The sequence below is a fragment of the Necator americanus genome, chromosome I (genome assembly GCF_031761385.1).
Source record: "Necator americanus strain Aroian chromosome I, whole genome shotgun sequence".
In the NCBI taxonomy this organism is placed as follows: Eukaryota; Metazoa; Nematoda; class Chromadorea; order Rhabditida; family Ancylostomatidae; genus Necator; species Necator americanus.
The window spans coordinates 4,480,734-4,498,207 of NC_087371.1; the positions used below are offsets into that span (position 1 = coordinate 4,480,734).

The 17,474-nt window shown below is 40.9% G+C and overlaps 1 protein-coding gene across 1 annotated transcript; it reads right to left on the reverse strand.

The window, feature by feature from the left end:
• Nucleotides 1–6,847: 6,847 nt before the first annotated feature.
• On the reverse strand, nt 6,848–7,579 carry RB195_004465 (uncharacterized protein; the record flags this gene model as incomplete). Its single annotated transcript, XM_013436140.2, has 1 exon — nt 6,848–7,579. One exon carries the CDS (start codon nt 7,577–7,579, stop codon nt 6,848–6,850), a length of 732 nt encoding a protein of 243 aa, XP_013291594.2.
• Between the last annotated feature and the right edge of the window lie 9,895 nt (nt 7,580–17,474).

Sequence of the window (17,474 nt, forward strand, 5' to 3'; positions counted from 1 at the left end):
CAATTGTTCACATTGCCACATTCGCGATAACGCTGTGATTGCTTTCAGACTTGTGCAGCATGGCAAATCTATCTTATAAGCGAAGAACAGTTGTGAGGAGATATTGGTAGCGGGAGTTTATAATTTTAGGTCATGTGGCTACTGCAGTACTAGTTAGAGCAAATGAGCTAATAAAACGGGATAAAAGATGGTTTCAGATAATGCGAACGTTCGTAGCGCAGTGAGAGAAAGTCATTGCTTCGAAATGATTGTTTCGAAGATGAGGGGCACTGGGCAGCATACCACAAATCTGAGGTGGTGCAGATTTCAGGTGGAGTATTCGTATACGGGATAGTAGATTATGGAGAGGGGTGTGGTTCCGTCAATTTCTTCCTAACTGCCGTAAAAAACGGCCCTTAAGATGCGGCGCCTCACAGGACTGGCGCTCCAGTCGAACTCCTTGTAGAAAATAGTGCGCCAGAACGTTCGAAGTCATGTATTCTGGGCCGTTTCCTACGGCAATTAGAAAGAAATGAACGGAATCACCCTCCTCCCCATAATCAACAACCCCGTATACGAATACTCCACCGGAAATCCGTACCACCCCAGATTCGTGGGTTGATGGTTTTAAAGGCATCGCCTCACGAATCTGGGGTGATGCGGGTTTCAGGTGGGCTATGTCTATATATCGTAGATTATGGGGAAGAGAGTGATTCCGTCCATTTCTTGCTAATCGTCGAAAATACCGATCCGAAAGATGCGGTTTCGAGCGTTCCGGGGCGCTATTTTCTACGATGAGTTCGACTGCAGCGCGCCAGTCTTGAGCACGCGCAGTCCCCATAATCTTTCCCATAATCTACGACCCCGTGCAGGCATTACCCACCTAAAACCTGCACCACTTCAGATTCGTGGGGTGATTCATGTGTGTGAGACGCAAACCACTGTGTGGACCGCCATTGGATTTTCAATGCTGTGTTAAAGCCGAACGCCTCCTGTGAGATTTTTCAACGCAATGTTTTCTTTCTATGTTCTTCCAAAGTTAATGAAGAATATCGTAACAGCGAAAAAAATTATTTGAGAAGAACCGTCAAAAATGCTCGGTTGCAATTGAACAGTAGAATATTCATCAGGCGTTTGATTGCTGCCTTTTTAAAGCCTAGGATTCAATGTAATTCTCGTATTATTATGGTGACATAAACGAAAACGATCGTGAAGAATTACGTATCAACGGCTTTATTGGTGGACGAACATTTTAAGCAAAACCTTAATCGAAATTTGAAAAGGCATTTAAAGAAATTGTTTAATAAACATACGACAATGGATGGCTAATGTATAGCAGCATAGAAACCTTATAAATCGGAGAAAGATTTAAGAATTAATTTTAGAAGAAAAAGTATACTGTGGTCTGACGTTTGGCCACGTATAATGATAAAAATAAAAAAAGGATTAATTCGGTTATATTGGTGTTTTACAATGATTTATAAATTTTGTAATTCGCTCCGATTATACATATGTATTTTTCATTGGCCAAAACTGCACGTTCAAAATGTGTTGCCGAGAAAATTATTTGCATTTATCCCTCCTTAGTTTTGCGTTTTTAGGAGAATGATTTGGTTTATTACCTTTTGTTTTTTGATTCTTCAGCTCGCTACTACAATCATTATTTAAGCAGATCCTTTCACAGTTCGTATACAGATTAAGTGTTCTTTCTGACCTATTAGTGGACAACATGCCAGTAGTAATTGTTTTTGGTATGGTAGTTGTAGCTAATGTTGTTGCAGTGGTTGTAGTAGTACCTGTTGTACAGTAATTTCGCTAATTTTTCGACAGATAACGAAAATTATTATAGAAATCAGATTGAGAAGAGTTGTGAAAAAACGACGAAAAATAGTGGAAGCGCTCCTTTTTCGTCTTTTTGCTATCTAAATGACACATTTTTCATCCTTTAAAATTTTTCACAATTATCTAAATTAGGATACTGAGAGCTTGCGCGAGACAACGCACCACCAGCTCATAAGAGTACTTACACGCGCCACTTAACGTAGTTGACTGTCCTCTGAAATCACCTGATGTGAACACAATGGAACTAATGTTGAGAAGCATGAAAATATCTCTTTGATTTAGAAAAAAACGGATTGTTTCTTTAAAATATGGTTTTTTACGATCAAAGTGAATTAAGAAGGCAGAAAATTAGGATCTTTGGTCACTTGAAAGGTGTTGTTCTCATTTTCTGACTCACTAAGCGTACCGTCAGGACATTAAAAGGGTTACAAGAGGAAAAATGGAGTTAGGAGTTGAGTTGTAGGACAAGATCTCATGAAGTTGATTGACATGAGCAAATACCTTTTTGTCGTCGCTGTTTTTTCGTTCCTATTTTTGTCGTTTCGTTTAGTTGTTCTCAGTGTCCGGTTGATATTTGATACTAGTTATTTTAGTGCTACAAAAGAAGTCTCTTTTTTATTTGGAATGCCACAGATTTCTGCTAAGAGTTCTGTTGTAAATGCACTTGATCCTTTCGTATAATTATGTTGAGTTACAATGTGGGGAACGGTCAAGAGGTACCCGTACAATGCACCGTCGCGCATCAAGGAGGCTAACGAGTGTCGATAATTGCACAGCGCATCTCCTGATAACGTCAAAATCGCCACAGTAGCCTGATCGCTCCTCTTGTGTTTCGTCTCGCTGACGTCCCGCCCATTTCGCCGCTCCTGCTCTTACGATGCGCTTTTGAAACAAAAAAGGGAAATACTTCTCTTTAGAACTTTTAATGAAATCGGTTTGTTTAAAAAGTTGAAATATCGTTTAGAAATGTAAGTAGAAGTGTTTACTCTCCTGAAATGTTTCGGGAAAGTGTTGAGCTGTTTGGTGTCATACCATATTTCTTTACTTTTTCCGCTTTCTGCGCATTTCTTTTAGCACATCTAACTAAGCAAAACCGGCATCCAACACCCGACGAGGTGTCAGTAAAACGGCATGCCCATGGGCATGCATTGTACCCAAAAGCTTGTCTCGAAGATACAGAGGTGTCTTTTCTCCACTAATATACTGCCATATTGGCTTTGTGCAGAGAATAGATAGAAATGATGCGATGAGAAGGTACCACCTAGAAAGGAGTTCAAAGAATGTATACAAAATAATAGAGAGTGAACAATGCCAATTTAATGGTTTAATTCAAGTCATACGTGTCTTGTGAAGATGTAGACGGAGATTACCTGGTATAATTACAAATTTTGGTCATTAAGTCATTGTGCGTCTAGTTCTCACTGTAGAAAGTTGAACATGAATTCGTCGAAGGACTTTGTGACAAATACTTATGTGGTGCGAGTTCTCATAGAACAGATAGAACGTGAAATGTTTGAAATTGTGAGATGTGTGAAAATATATGCATTCTAGTGTTTCTTCTGCAGCATGTTTTTTGTTATAATCCTTATATTCGTGGAATTTCTCAAATGAGGTCAATGTTGGTCACGCATGTCACTCTTATCACTCAGCATATGACTATTATATTACATATTTGTAATGACGTGTTACAATGATCTATAAATTTTGTATATTCGCTCGTATTATACTTATGTATTTTGCTTTTTTTTCCAAAAAAACTGCTCTTAAAAAATGTGTTCCAGGGAAAATGATTCGCATTTATGCCTCTTTACTTCATTATTTAAATACATGATTTGCTCTTATTCCCTCTTGTCTTCTAAAATCATTCTGACATTTTATTATCAATACATCTTCGGCTTGTTACTACTATCATTATTTAAGCAGATTCTTTGCTACCATTCTTCAAAACATGCTCGTATCATTTAAAGTAGCATTCAGTTCCAGGCGTTTATCTGACCTGTTATTGGAGAACAGGCAACTAGTGATTGTTTTTGATACTGTAGTTGTAACTGTAGTTGTTGCTGTGGTTGTAGTAATACCTGCTTTACAGTAAAATCGCTTATTCTTTGACAGAAGACGAAAGTGATAGGAAAATGATATGATAGAGATCAAATTAAGATGAGTTGTGAAGAAACAACGAAAAAGAAGCGGAACCGCATCTTCACTGTCTTTTTTTTTGCGATTTTTCTCTTTCTTTAAAATTTTGACAAATGTCGAAATTAGGCTTATAATTATAAGAGCTTGCGCAAGACAATTCATCGGCTCTTAAGAGTGCATATACGAGACAGAAGTTGCACATGGAATAATAACACAGTTGACTGGCCTCCAAAATCACCTGAATTGAACTCAGTCTAATTAATTTGGGAAGCATGAAAACATACCTTAGGTGAGAAATCGAATCATTTTTTTTAAATACAGTTTCTTACGAGCCAGGATGAAATTAAATTAAAGGCATCCCACGAATCTGGGGTGGTACAGATTTCAGGTGGAGAGTTCCCATACGGCGTCGTAGGTTATGGAGAAGTGGGTGATTCCGTCTATTTCTTCCTAATTGCCGTAAAAACGGTCCCGAAGATGCGGCGCGTGCACAAGGCTGGCGCGCTCCAATCGGACTTGTTGTAGAGAATAGCGCGCCAGCCTTGTGCGGCATCACATCTTCCGGGCCGTTTTTTACGGCAATTAGGAAGAAATGGTAGGAAAAAGCAGATAATCATCGTCATTATTGATATTGACCTATTTCCAGTTAAATGGGCGGTGGAAACGTGATAACTAAAGCTTTTTCTTCATATACTGATGATTTTAAAATTTGCGCAGAAGCTTTCGTACCTTCTGCAGCTGTCTGTAGACTCCTAAAGTATTTACAGGAAGATTCTTTCGCACAAGCACATATGCCTTCCCGTCTTGCTACCTCTGTCTCAAAGCCAGTGTTTCCAACACGAGAAGTCGGCGAAGCCAACAGTTCCTGCTTGTACATAAATCATTATATATAGTAGCGGCCTTGTTTTTAATTCTCCGTGTATGTGTGCATTGTGTGCATACGTTCCTGAGTTTTCCTGCCGCATTGCTGTTGATGCTTTGAAATAAAACAAAACAAAGGAATCGGGAAAGAAACTGAGAGATGTTGGAGAACTGCGAATTTTTGACGCGACTTCGGCGGATGCAAGACTTTCTGCAATAGCGTGGTGCCAAATTCAAGACTCTGTGCTTGTAGAATCCGCATGCCTTTCTTCTATCGTGTTTTCTATCCTTTTTTTCAGAAATGATGCCCACACATACGTCGACCTGCTTAAAGGCATCACTCCACGAATCTGATGTGGTACGGATTTCAGGTGGAGTATTCGTACACAGGATAGTTGATTACGGAGATGGGGTGATTTCGTCCATTTCTTTCTAATTGGCGTAAAAAACGGCACGGAAGACACGGCTTCCGGCGTTCTGGCGCACTATTTTCTACAAGAAGTTCGACTGGAGCGCGCCAGCCTTGTGCACGCGCCGCATCTTCCTGGCGTAAAAAACGGCCCCGAAGATACGGCTTCCGGCGTTCTGGCGCACTATTTTCTACAAGAAGTTCGACTGGAGCGCGCAAGCCTTGTGCACGCGCCGCATCTTCGTGGCCGTTATTTAGGGCAATTAGGAAGAAATAGACGGAATCACCCCGCTCTCCATAATCTACTATCCCCTATATGAATACTCCACCTGAAATCCGTTACCGTTTAAAGGCACCACCTCAGATTCGTGAGGTGATGCCTTTAAATGGTAAGCAGCTGCTCACCTGGTGTAATCCTTACGCTTATCTATTGTTTTTATCCAATCTTTCAACAGTGTATATGCATATCACTCTATGTAATAACGGGCTTAGTCTGTCACGTGTGTATGCATGTGTCTATTGAAACGAAACTCCAGAACGGAGGTAGACGGGTTAAAGGTGTCAGATGTGATGGGGCCAGAAAGTGATCAATAGAGATGGCGCATAGAGTCCGATGGCGTTGAGATGGTGCTCCGATACCAGAAAGCACTGATGAGGAATCTGTAAGGGATTGGTGCGGTGACGCAAGATGTTGGAATCAGCGAGATTATTGTACACCAGCACTGCGCAACAATTCCAAGTGGTTTTGTTGAGAAGACACCGTGGATCGTCTCTGGCAGCTGCTTGCACCCTATTGTATGTTCCCGCATGCCTACTTGTCTGTCTGTGCTTACCCTCACCATGTTGGGCGGATCCTTTTTTCAAAGACTGGATCTATGGATGCAGACAGCTGCTTAATTGGTAGTTAGCTAATTAAGCATTCATCAGTATGATAAAGGTAAGGATGCTACGGTAAGGATAGCGTTCATGTCATCTCATGTTTGTTCAGCATTCTATCTTACTCAGTATAAAGACAAGAACGTTGTCTAATACTTCAGAATATGATTTCAAATAGCTACGGTATCAACGGATTATAGACATAAAATCAAATTTAAATGTGCCCTAAATATAGAATACTCTCACACTCATAGTAAACTATAAGAAGAAATCGATAAATTCTTTGATCAATGTATTTGTTTCTTCAAAAAAAGGCGAAAGAAGCTCCGTTTGAAAAAAATCCCATTTCATTGGCAGAAATATACGGGAGGTGTTCCTGCTTGAAAAATTTATTGATAACTGAAGACGAGCGAACCACAAGAAGTCTGAAGTCCGGCGTTATCCGGACGCTTAGACTATATATTTGTATATATATATATATATATATATATATATATATTTATATTTGCGTGAAATTTCAGATATTCTTTTGTAATGATGATTCGTAACAGACAGTGGCGTTAAAATATAGTATTTTATTCTGATAAAATTTTAATCTAAAAAGGGTAGTAGTGGCTTAAAAATTGCGACGCGACTGGGAAATAAAACATCTTATATCTGTACACTCAATCTATTTCGCTAGTCGGGTAAGCAACTCGCTTTAATTGTTCAAAAATACAAAACTCTATTATGCTGAAGAGAACATCAGGATCTTATCTGTCTTCTCAAAACTATACTATCAATGACTTCGTCAGAGTCGTCCACGTTGTTCCTTGTAGTTGTTCGCGGTGGACATCGACAGTAAACTCCATCAGGTCCTGCATATCCGGCTAACCCAGGACTACCCATTTTTCCTTCAGGACCGCTCTCTCCCGCACGTCCTTTTGTGCCTTGCACTCCATAAGGTCCTGGTGCACCTGGATGGCCTGGCCTCCCAGGAGGGCCCTGTTCGCCAAATGCCCCTTCGTTCCCCGGCATACCAATAGGACCATTTGCTCCAATTCCGTGATACGCGTTAGCACCTGGAGTGCCCGGCCAACCGGGATGACCATCCAATCCAGGTAATCCCGGATCACCTGGTGGTCCGGGTGGACCGGGTTGTCCGTGCTCACCTCCCATTCCTGGCCCTCCACTCTGACCATACATTCCTGGTCGACCTCGTGGTCCAGGAATACCGCGAGGTCCAGGTGGGCCTATCGGGCACTGTATGCAGTGATCAGGCTTTATTTCTGTGCAAACAGGAGCAACGGCCGGAGGACCAGGCAGCCCCATACGTCCATTTTTTCCATCCTCTCCTGCCGGTCCTGGCACACCTGGTGGACCTTGTGCTCCATATGGGCATTCCTCACCATCATGGACTAGAACTGCTGTCACGCGTTTCATCAACATAGGGTTAGTCTCTCGTTTTACGATAGGTTGTTCCGTGTAGTCCATCATTATTTTCCAGGCGTTATTTGCGAATCCCTGAAACTAACATGTTAGTAGTGTGCTGAATTCGGCAATTTGAACAGGCGAAGAATCGATAAGTCTGAAAACTCGGATACTGGATTTTTAAATGATTCTCAGAGTCAGTTATTTGAATTTTCTTGTGTCTCACATGTTCATTGGCAACAACACGCTGCCTCCCCAACGTGAGTTCAACCAGGTGAGCACGATTACGGTGAGCCAAAGATAGGAAGGTGTTTGCCAAGGGGAGAAAAGGGGACGTAGATTGCGGCGGATGCGTTATGCATACATGCTTTCGAAACAGGCACTATCAGGAGAATTTAAAGGCATCACTCCACGAATCTGAGGTGGTACGGATTCCCGGTGGAGTATTCGTATACGAGATAGTAGATTATGGAGAGGGGGTGATTCCGTTCATTTCTTCCTAATTGCCGCAAAAAAAAATGGCCCGGAAGATACGGCTTCGAGCGTTCCGGCGCACTATTTTCCACAAGGAGTTCGGCTGGAGCGCACCAGCCTTGTGCGGCACCGCATCTTCTGGGCCGTTTTTTACGGCGATTACGAAGAAATGGACGGAATCACCCACCTCTCCACAATCTACGATCCCGTATACGAATACTCCACTTAAAATTTGTGCCACTTCAGATTCGTGGGGTGATGCCTTTAAAGGAAGCACTTCACAAAATTGACTACGTTGGAGTTCTGAAGGACAATATAGAGTTCGGGTTATAGATTATCAGTCCGCTTTCGTGATGAAATTTCGAGATCATCTTGTTAAATTGCGGAATGGATCAGACTTTAGGTTTTTCGATGTTTAAAATTGCGCGTCAAAATAAAATATTATGTTATAGGAGGAGATATTCTTCCTCTGCTCCGTAATGTTTCCGTTTGTTATACGTCAAAAAACGAGTATTCTTAACACCTTTTTTACGAGTTTTGTGAGGCGACTACAGGCGGCAAAATTGCTAACGGTACTTGTACTTTTTATGACGATGTTGCAGCGCTTGGAAGTACAGTTTGACGCTAATTTTTGCATTTCAAAAATGGTGATTTCGAAATTAACGACATGGATTGTTATTGTCTAGCAACCTTAATGAAAAATCACGAAAACAACTTCTTCACGAAAAGTCGAATAGAGTATTGGCTCAAGAAATGGAATATGATCAATAACTGTGGTGCGACATTGGGGAAACGCTAAAACCAGCCCAAAAATTCCCTAGACATCCTAGTAGGTTCCGATGCGACTACACAACAAATAATTTGAAACCTCCGTAGGTTAAAGGCATCACTCCACTCCTTCTGAGGTGGTACGGATTTCAGGTATAGTATTTTTTATAAAGGATAGTAGATTATGAAGAGAAGGGTGATTCCGTCCATTTCTTAATTATTGCCGTAAAAACCGGCTCGGAAGATACGGCTTCAGGCGTTCTGGCGCACTATTTTCCACAGGGAGTTCGACTGGAGCGCGCCAGCCTTGTGCGGCGCCGCATCTTCCGGCCCGTTTTTTTACGGCAATTAGGAAGAAGTTGACGGGATCACCCTCTTCTCCATAACCTACTATCCATTATAGGAATAATCCACCTGAAATCTGCACCACCTCAGATTCGTGGTGGGTGATGGTGCCTTTAAAAGAGCCTCCCACCTGATGAGATGTTTTCGTTCTTGTCTGGGAGGACAAAAAACACTGATACACTTCGATAAGGGCGAGGTTGTCGAAACGCCAATAATAAAGTTTCACCAATACCTCATAACATAACATAACGATGGCGCATAACAAGAAAACATAAATTCGGTGTTAGTTACAACATAACCTAGGAATACCATAATGTTCATGTTTTAAAAAATGGGAAAATGAAATTTTTGTATTTATCAACATGAATACGGTTAGCTAAGACATGAACCAGGCTACTGTAAGGAGAAAATCACTGCGTTAACTCTCACCTTTCAACATTGCTCACAACAGCGAAGCAGCCACAATTTCAAAATAACTAATCAGTTCACCAAAGTCGCGTTTCATTGTTCCGAAAGTTACAGTAGGATACTTTTCAGAGCGCTGGCCAAACGGCATATCTCCGAAGTAATTAATTATCGCTAGTCAACAATCAGGTGGATCCATGTAATGTTAAAATCGGAGCAAAAACAACTGATGATGAGTCGTGTGTTCAACATCACAGGAAGTTGAAAGTATCGGTTGCGAGGACCGACTCACTAGATCCCAAGAGCCAAGGCTAGCCTCAGGCCCAGTTCTTCCCTCTAGAGCTGGGTCAGATCGTGTAAATTTTATCAGGAAAGGAGTACCTGTCTATATGTGCTTCTTGAAAAACATAATAACAAAATATTTGAAGACGCAGATATTTGAATATTATATATGAATATATTATCGAATATATTAATATCTATATTTGAAGACGTAAGTAGAGATGTAGACGTGGTTTGGTTCAAAAACCTTGGTTATACTTTCCATTATCCATTTATTTATTGTTTATTTTACTGAAGAAGGCGACGACGCCGAAACGTTAGCCAGAATAAAGATCAATAACAATCTTGGTTCTGTAGTACACAAGTAGTTTAAAAAAAAAAGTATTACACAATCGAACTGTTTATTTTACTGATTTTCCTTTGTGCAAAAAAGCCTAGTGCAGCTTCTGCCACTTTTTTCTATTTCCTTCGAATAATTCTGCAACTACTCATCGACCCATTTCCTTTTTTTTTCGTAGTCGTAGGAATTGGAAAAGGAATTGTTTTATTTTTTTTTTGTAAGCCTCTAAAGAGAACAAAGTGTCAGCTCACCTGAAATTCCTGAAGGTCATGAATAACATCATCGTAGACGGCGTTGATATCTTGGACAACCATAAACAGAAATATAAGACATCCGACTATAATCAGTGCGCAGATGCACGCGACGATTCTGACCACTAGACGATTCATAGTGACTTGTGCCGTTACAAGCGGCCCCAAACGCACTTTTAATAGCAGCAGGCGGAGTCGTAGGATTTCTTCCACGCGATCACGTACCGTTCAGCACGTTTTTGTGCACGTGAGAGATTTCGATGATTGCTGCAAATTTTCGGGGATGTCGATTAGGAGATGAGCTAGTCCTATGCGTAACGTAGAGGCGGCAGTTCGCTGTGCTTTTCGTGTGCAGATTCAAAGTTATGGTTACGATTCATAAATTGCTCGACACTTTCACTATTGAGTTTTTGTTCCTAAATGTAGTTAATGTGGAATCGATTCGGGCAATGATCTATGATTTAATTCGATGCTTCACTTCATTTAAAGTTTTATTGCACAAGTTTCGCCCCATCTTTAACACTCTGCCGCCTCCCAGGTGAGAAGACTGATGCTCGATATTCTCAATGGTTACGAACAATTGGTTCCTGTACTCACTGTAGTTGTAGTCCCTAGAACGGATTCTATACAACTTTTCGTTCAAAATTACGGAAAATTTTCAAAATTTAAGGAATGAATATGTTTTTAACCACAACGGTAAATCATTTCAGACAAGAAATACATAATCAGAATTTTACAAACTCAAATCGATATAGGATACGAACAGATTTGTGGGAGAAATTGTAATATTCTTTTTTTTTCGCAGAGACTATAACATAGAACTACTCCTTCCGCAAGCTCATCCTTTTTATTCTTATTCATATTTTTCTTCCTCCTTACTGAAGAGTCTCGGAACTGAACCGTCCTTATTTCTCCTCGTAACATTTTTCGTTGTTAATCTTCCCCTCTGTCGAGAGGTAGAGACGAGATTTACTTAATCCTAACTTCTCTACCCTCAAAGAATTTTTCCAGTGCAAAATTCCCACACCTAGTCTAAGCAGTCTGATCTGTATTGCTAGAGAAAATCCTGTGAATTTCTTGTTCTGTTTCTTTTCTTGCTGTCATGCGACAATCATTGCAACTGAAACGATGCTCGCTCCGGTCATTCTTCAGATCAGCTGAAATGACCAAGATGAAGATAAGCCTAATAAACCTTGGTTCCAATGTTTTATGGATTCCATGGATCAGTGGATCACCAAAAGAGTTGTTATTCATGATGAAAAATTAGCCTGCTCTAGCAATTTTGATATGCAAGTCTTCAAATTTTCTGTTTTTCATGCGCTTATTAATTCTTTTCTCGTTAGGAAAAGTTCTCCCTATGAAAACTCACTAAACCCACAGTGTTTTCTTTTTAGTAACGATTACACTAGAACTAGTAAATTTATTGACTTGGAAACAGCATAGAAACCAGTATATGCACTGTCGAAAGGTAAACAATGAATACTGCATAGTTTCTGTATCGATAATGGATCTTTCTTCTGAGGGGAACAGTGATAAGACCGTCATTTCATCGCGGAAACAAATTGCGCTTCTGGTGCGGAATTTTCGATTCATTAACTGAGAAGTAAAAGTTCTACGTATCTTCTACGCGTCTGATGGTAGTGTTTGAAATCTCTTGGGAACGTACATTCACCATCAGCGAGTAGGATTTTCGTCTTTTCTTTGCAAAACACGACTCCGTTGATGAAACTATTGCTTTTCGTTATCATTTTGTCAAATGGAATTTTTCCAAGCGTGAAAGAAGGTACCCGAAGGTAGGATGTGCACTCTCAGCACTTGAAATGCGAGTGAATTTCCCCATTCGTGCGTTGTATAGTAGAGTCACGACGACATGTAGCACAATGCAGTTGCGTAAGCGGTGCGGTGGAGCGTAGCGGTTAGGATCCGAGGAAGAACTCCCGCTACCACCATTCCTCACTGCAGTTCACGATGGTCCCACCTCGATTCCAAGTACCGCTCGAAGGGGACCATTGTGAACTGCAACGAGGAATGGTGGTTGCGGGGGTCGTCACTCGACCCTAACCGCTACGCTCCATGGCACCGCTTCGAGCGCAACCGCTTACGCAACTGCATTGTGCTTCGTGTCGTTTTGACCCGACCATACGTAGAGCCGCCCTCCGCTTCAAAAATCCTACTTTTGTTAGATAAATTTGTTGTTTTGAAGCATTTTGACCAGTTGAAGAAGCCTGTGGCGCCGGACTCGGATACCGTACGGAATGACGATCTAAGAAGATGAAGAAGACTGAAGGAGAGCAAGGAAGAAAAAAAGAGAATTACTGCTCGGAACCATTTTAGTTCCAAGAAAATTAGTCAGAAGATCGAAGACGTACCACGACCACCATGTGTCTCAGACGACGAGGACGTGGACCAGTGGAAGATCATGCACTACCTCTCTTTGGGGTCTCAGGCCCTCGGCAAGCGGCAGGTTTGAGTAGTCACTTTTTTTTGAGTTAAAGAGCAAAAACTGTTGAAGAACTTGAAATCGGAAGCCTTTTGTATAGATTGAGTGCCATTATTATGTAAAATAAGAAAAATGTATACAAAGTGTTAATGTCAGCTGTTATTTGACAGCGTAGATTGTTAAAATGCTGCTCCAGGCTTCACTGACGATCATTTGGGTGCTCTTTTTTTGTGATTTTTTTTCCTGTTGTCTTTTCTTTTTAGATGTGTACTCTTTTTTAATTTTCTTCACTATAGTGTATGTGAATAAATAAGTGGATAAATAAATATATGAAATCCAAGAACGACAAGCAATATACACGTCTACAAATAACATTTTTCAAGCATTCCTGTGGAAAAAAATTAACATTGACCGAAAATGATTTTTGAGACGCGAACGACAAATGAATTTCCATTGATTCTTATATGGGAATATATTGAGGCCAAGAATTGTTCTAAGTCAAGACTTTTATCCTGCAAAAAAAAAAACAACAAGAAAACTGCATGAACCAAAGGATCATATATCTTGACAGAACTTCAAAGATCAATGAATTTTCCTCGAAGTCGAAAAAGTTTCCAGTATTTGTTTCATGAGGTCGCTGTTGTACTAGTAATACAATGGCATATGCATTAGTCAAAATAAATAAATAAATAGCTATTTTCCCTAGTATTATCTTCTAAATTTTTTTCTATTGTTTTATTTGAGGTCTTCGGTACGGAAATCATTTTCACAGAGATCAGCGCCGACAATGGTCTACTCAATCAAAGTTTTATCGCAGGCTTCCTTAATCCTTTCCGAGTTTCACATGTAAAAAACCAAGGAAAAATCTGTCTTGGAGTGTTAATCGACATTAATCCGCAAGATAAATGTAGCTAAATGTTGCAAAGCTTACATAAATCAAAATGAATGTCATCTAAAGACAAAAAAAATCACCGGGATCTAAAAATGATCACAAATCATCCATTGCATTTGATTTCTTTTCTTTTTAATCGTATTCCAGTGCTCAGTCGTGGATGCAGCGTGTTTTTTTCTCAACTTTAACCCTATCGTTTTTTTTTAAATCGTTGGACATCCTTTGTTGGATTTTTTTCTTCTGAATCGCCGATCTCCAACACTTCTGCTTCACTGCATGGCGGCTTATTTTTAGGACTGGTTTTGTTACCGTGACGGTGGCGCATGTACTTTGCCTCGCTGTCATCTTTTAATTACAAGGACGACCATCGTCGAAAAACTCCCACTTTTTCTGCTTGTACTTCTGCTTCATGGCGATCATTGCTAATCAGCTTGAGGTATTTTTCCCCCCTACATACGTCTGATTGCATTTCCTGTTCTATAACTCTGTAGGCAAACCAGCTATCCCATAGATTTAGGAGTTTATGGCGTTTTTTGTATGAATTATATCTGAAAGTACCTCCTCAACTTAACCATAACTTTGGTTAGGGAAAGAAAAATATAAATAAGTGGGATGTAAAGGTTTGTTTATGTTAGAATTTTTACAGCGGTTATCTTCCCATCTTCATCTTCTCATCATTTCTTTTCGAGAAATTTCCTGTGTTCCAAAAAAAAACACGTTTACCTTTCTGAAAGCAATTTGGTTATACTACGGGAATGTAATGGACACAGCAATTTTGCTTCGTTCGTAAAAATTCCTTCACTCCCACACTTGTCGGTGTAGTCTCTCTCTATTCTAAGTCGTTTCCATGTGCTTGTCAATCACGTTTCTAATGGATGCTTGTGAATATGATAGCAGGGGAATAGAGCCGCTGCGCTGTCCAGTTCCCATGGATGAGGCATGTTATGCACTAACGTATTTCCAAACACCACCGGCAGTAGGGATACGTCTGGGAGCGATTACGAAGGTAAGGTAACTAGGATGGAATTCTCCGGATAAGCGATTGGTGACGGGAGAAAATAGTTGATAAGATTTGGAAATGTGCAAAACACTAATAAAAGGATAAAGTGCACGGCGTTGATCAATCCCTATGGGCAAGCGCTCTTAAGTGTTCGTCTTCAACTCAGACTTCGTTTGAGGTTTATGAACGTGCGTGCAGCCTTACAATGACTTGCGAGGGCTAACCGATGTGCCAAGTCAGTGTTTTTATCCTTCCAGACAAGTATGGTACGAATTTATCTTCCCCGAAGGGATGAACAGCTTGGTTTGCACTAGGATGGATTCGAACCACCGATCGATGGTAGACACAGCGGAACCTCTTACCGACTGCGCTACACCGCCACCGCAAAACACTAGTAATTCAACAATTCCAAAGTTCTTTTTTTGCTCTGCATTGTGTATTGAATTTATGATTTCTTGTTGAGTAATGGTTACCTCACCGAACATAGTTTTCGAAGATCCCCCATTTAAAGGCACCATATCACGAAACTGAGCAATGTGGGAACTTCTAGGCAAACAGATAGATGAAGAGGTGTAGTTCACGGATGTGAACGAACGTCACGCAATCAATTCACCTTAGTAATCAAGAACGGTGCGTGTGGAACAGTCCCGGGTGATTCTGTCTCCCCAACGACACAACTTATTACGGGCGAAGTAATCCGCCGCACGTCTGTGATTGCGCGGATCATACAACTTCTGCAACTTAGTTGGATTGCAGACGCTGGACTAGATGATAGACATTACCTGCGTTCTGTCGCGTAACAAGTTGCATCGTAGGGGAGAAAAAACTGCGTCACGCACCCTTTTCCTAGGGCGAACTGAGCGCAATCACGTTCGCGCTTGTACACTACATACCAATCCCTACCTATTCGTGGAAGGACCTCAATATCGTCAATTTCGTGACACACTGGCCTTAAAGGTTCTCTTAAAGAGATTGGGAAGGAAAAGATGAAACAATTTCCCTCCATGAGTAACAATACAACAATGAATGGTGTGTAGGAAGTCATCATACATAGTTTTGTTGCGTTGCGCGATGTGATGAAGGATAGGGAAGCGGCAACTGTGATCTCAGCGTAGCAAATTAGGCGAGAGTGGTGCTGGGCCCTCCGAATTCCTGCACAGAACCTAGGCGAGTGCTAGAAATTCGCTAGAAATTAATACAAACTAAAATTAAGCAGTATGCAAATCCTCTCTTCCTGAAACTTTGGCATTGTGAGCTCGATTTATGCTCACTTATGGTGCCAGCGAAATTTCAGTGAAACTTTATGACCTTATAAGCTCCAAGTCCTTCTTCTCAGCATTGTGATTGATGTTTTCTATGTTTTGTAACTGATATTCAATAATTATGTTTTCTTTTTTTTGCCAACGAGGTTTTTCTTAAAACTTTGTTTATGACCTGACATTTCGACAACTTCGTTTTTATCAAAGGCCTGGAAGTGGTTCCAAGTTTTTGATTTCACGGATTTTCACGGAAGAACTCCAACCTGGAAAGCTACTGACCAGTCTCACCGACTAGAGGCCCTGCTGAACCACACCATTCTTACAGATTCTCGCCTAAAACTAATAAGATCTACACACTGTGCAACATCCTTAAGTATTGGTATCTGAATAGTGTTAAGGAACTGCATGTGGGACAATCTCACAGCCCACAGAGTGTTACGAACGGCATAAAGTCATTAGTAATTGATAAGCGCTCATTTTTATTATTTATGGATGCGATTTCCGTCAGGAATCTTATACTTCTTGCACTTAGAACGATATCGACGGTTTTCAAGGACAGAGGACGAGTTTGATAGGACATGCATCGCATCAAAAACCTCGAACCATTTCCATGCTTTCGACAGAGACGAGGTTGTCAAAGCATTGGACCACTAATAAAGTTTCACCGAAATTTCGTTGCAACAACAAGAAAACATAAATTCAGTTTATTATGAAATAAACCATTTGCATCTCGTTTAAATAATGTGGGATATAAGTGACAAAAAAGGGCAACAAACTACAGCTATCCATCCAAAAATAAACAGGAAGAGTCCATAGCTGTGACCAACGAGGCGGCTTTGTGTCGACTTCTGAATTTTGATCTACGTTAATATGCGAGTCGCATACTACTTGGTAATTCTAAGCCGTAGCCGCTTATCCAATGGCGCACGGCTTCGAGAAATGGATAAAGGTCCAACCTGGACACCTTGATTTGGGATCGGGGGATCTCTGGGTGATGGCGCTCCTATTTTTGGCCGCTGTATCTTACTTTTTTCCTCATGGTAACTTTAGCTTACATCCCATAGAACCTATAAGACTAATTCCTAGGTCTTAGGGCCTCGACTGATTTAGCTATTATCTTCCAGAAATAAGTGGGCGACTGAGTGGACGGAAACTCGTCCTGAATGAGGCACTTGAGAGGACACATTACGTCCGCCCTCGTTAAGGTCAGCGTAGACGACGATGTCGACACATTAGCAATAAAGAAGTGTGTTAAGCCCGAAAAATGTTAGCCCTAACGCTCGATCCACACAACTTATCCACAAATTGGCTGCATAACGCTGGAAATCCAAGAAAATTAGAGCCTGCACGCCCCAGGCAAACTTTAAGCTTACCGGTGTTCTCCTAGCCGTCCTATAAAATGTTTGTCGATGGTTATACACAAGCTGCATTAGATTTCACGACATGTACCTATACGCGGTATTCTGAGCTTGGTTAGCTTGTTTTTGGTTCCAGATAGGCTTTAA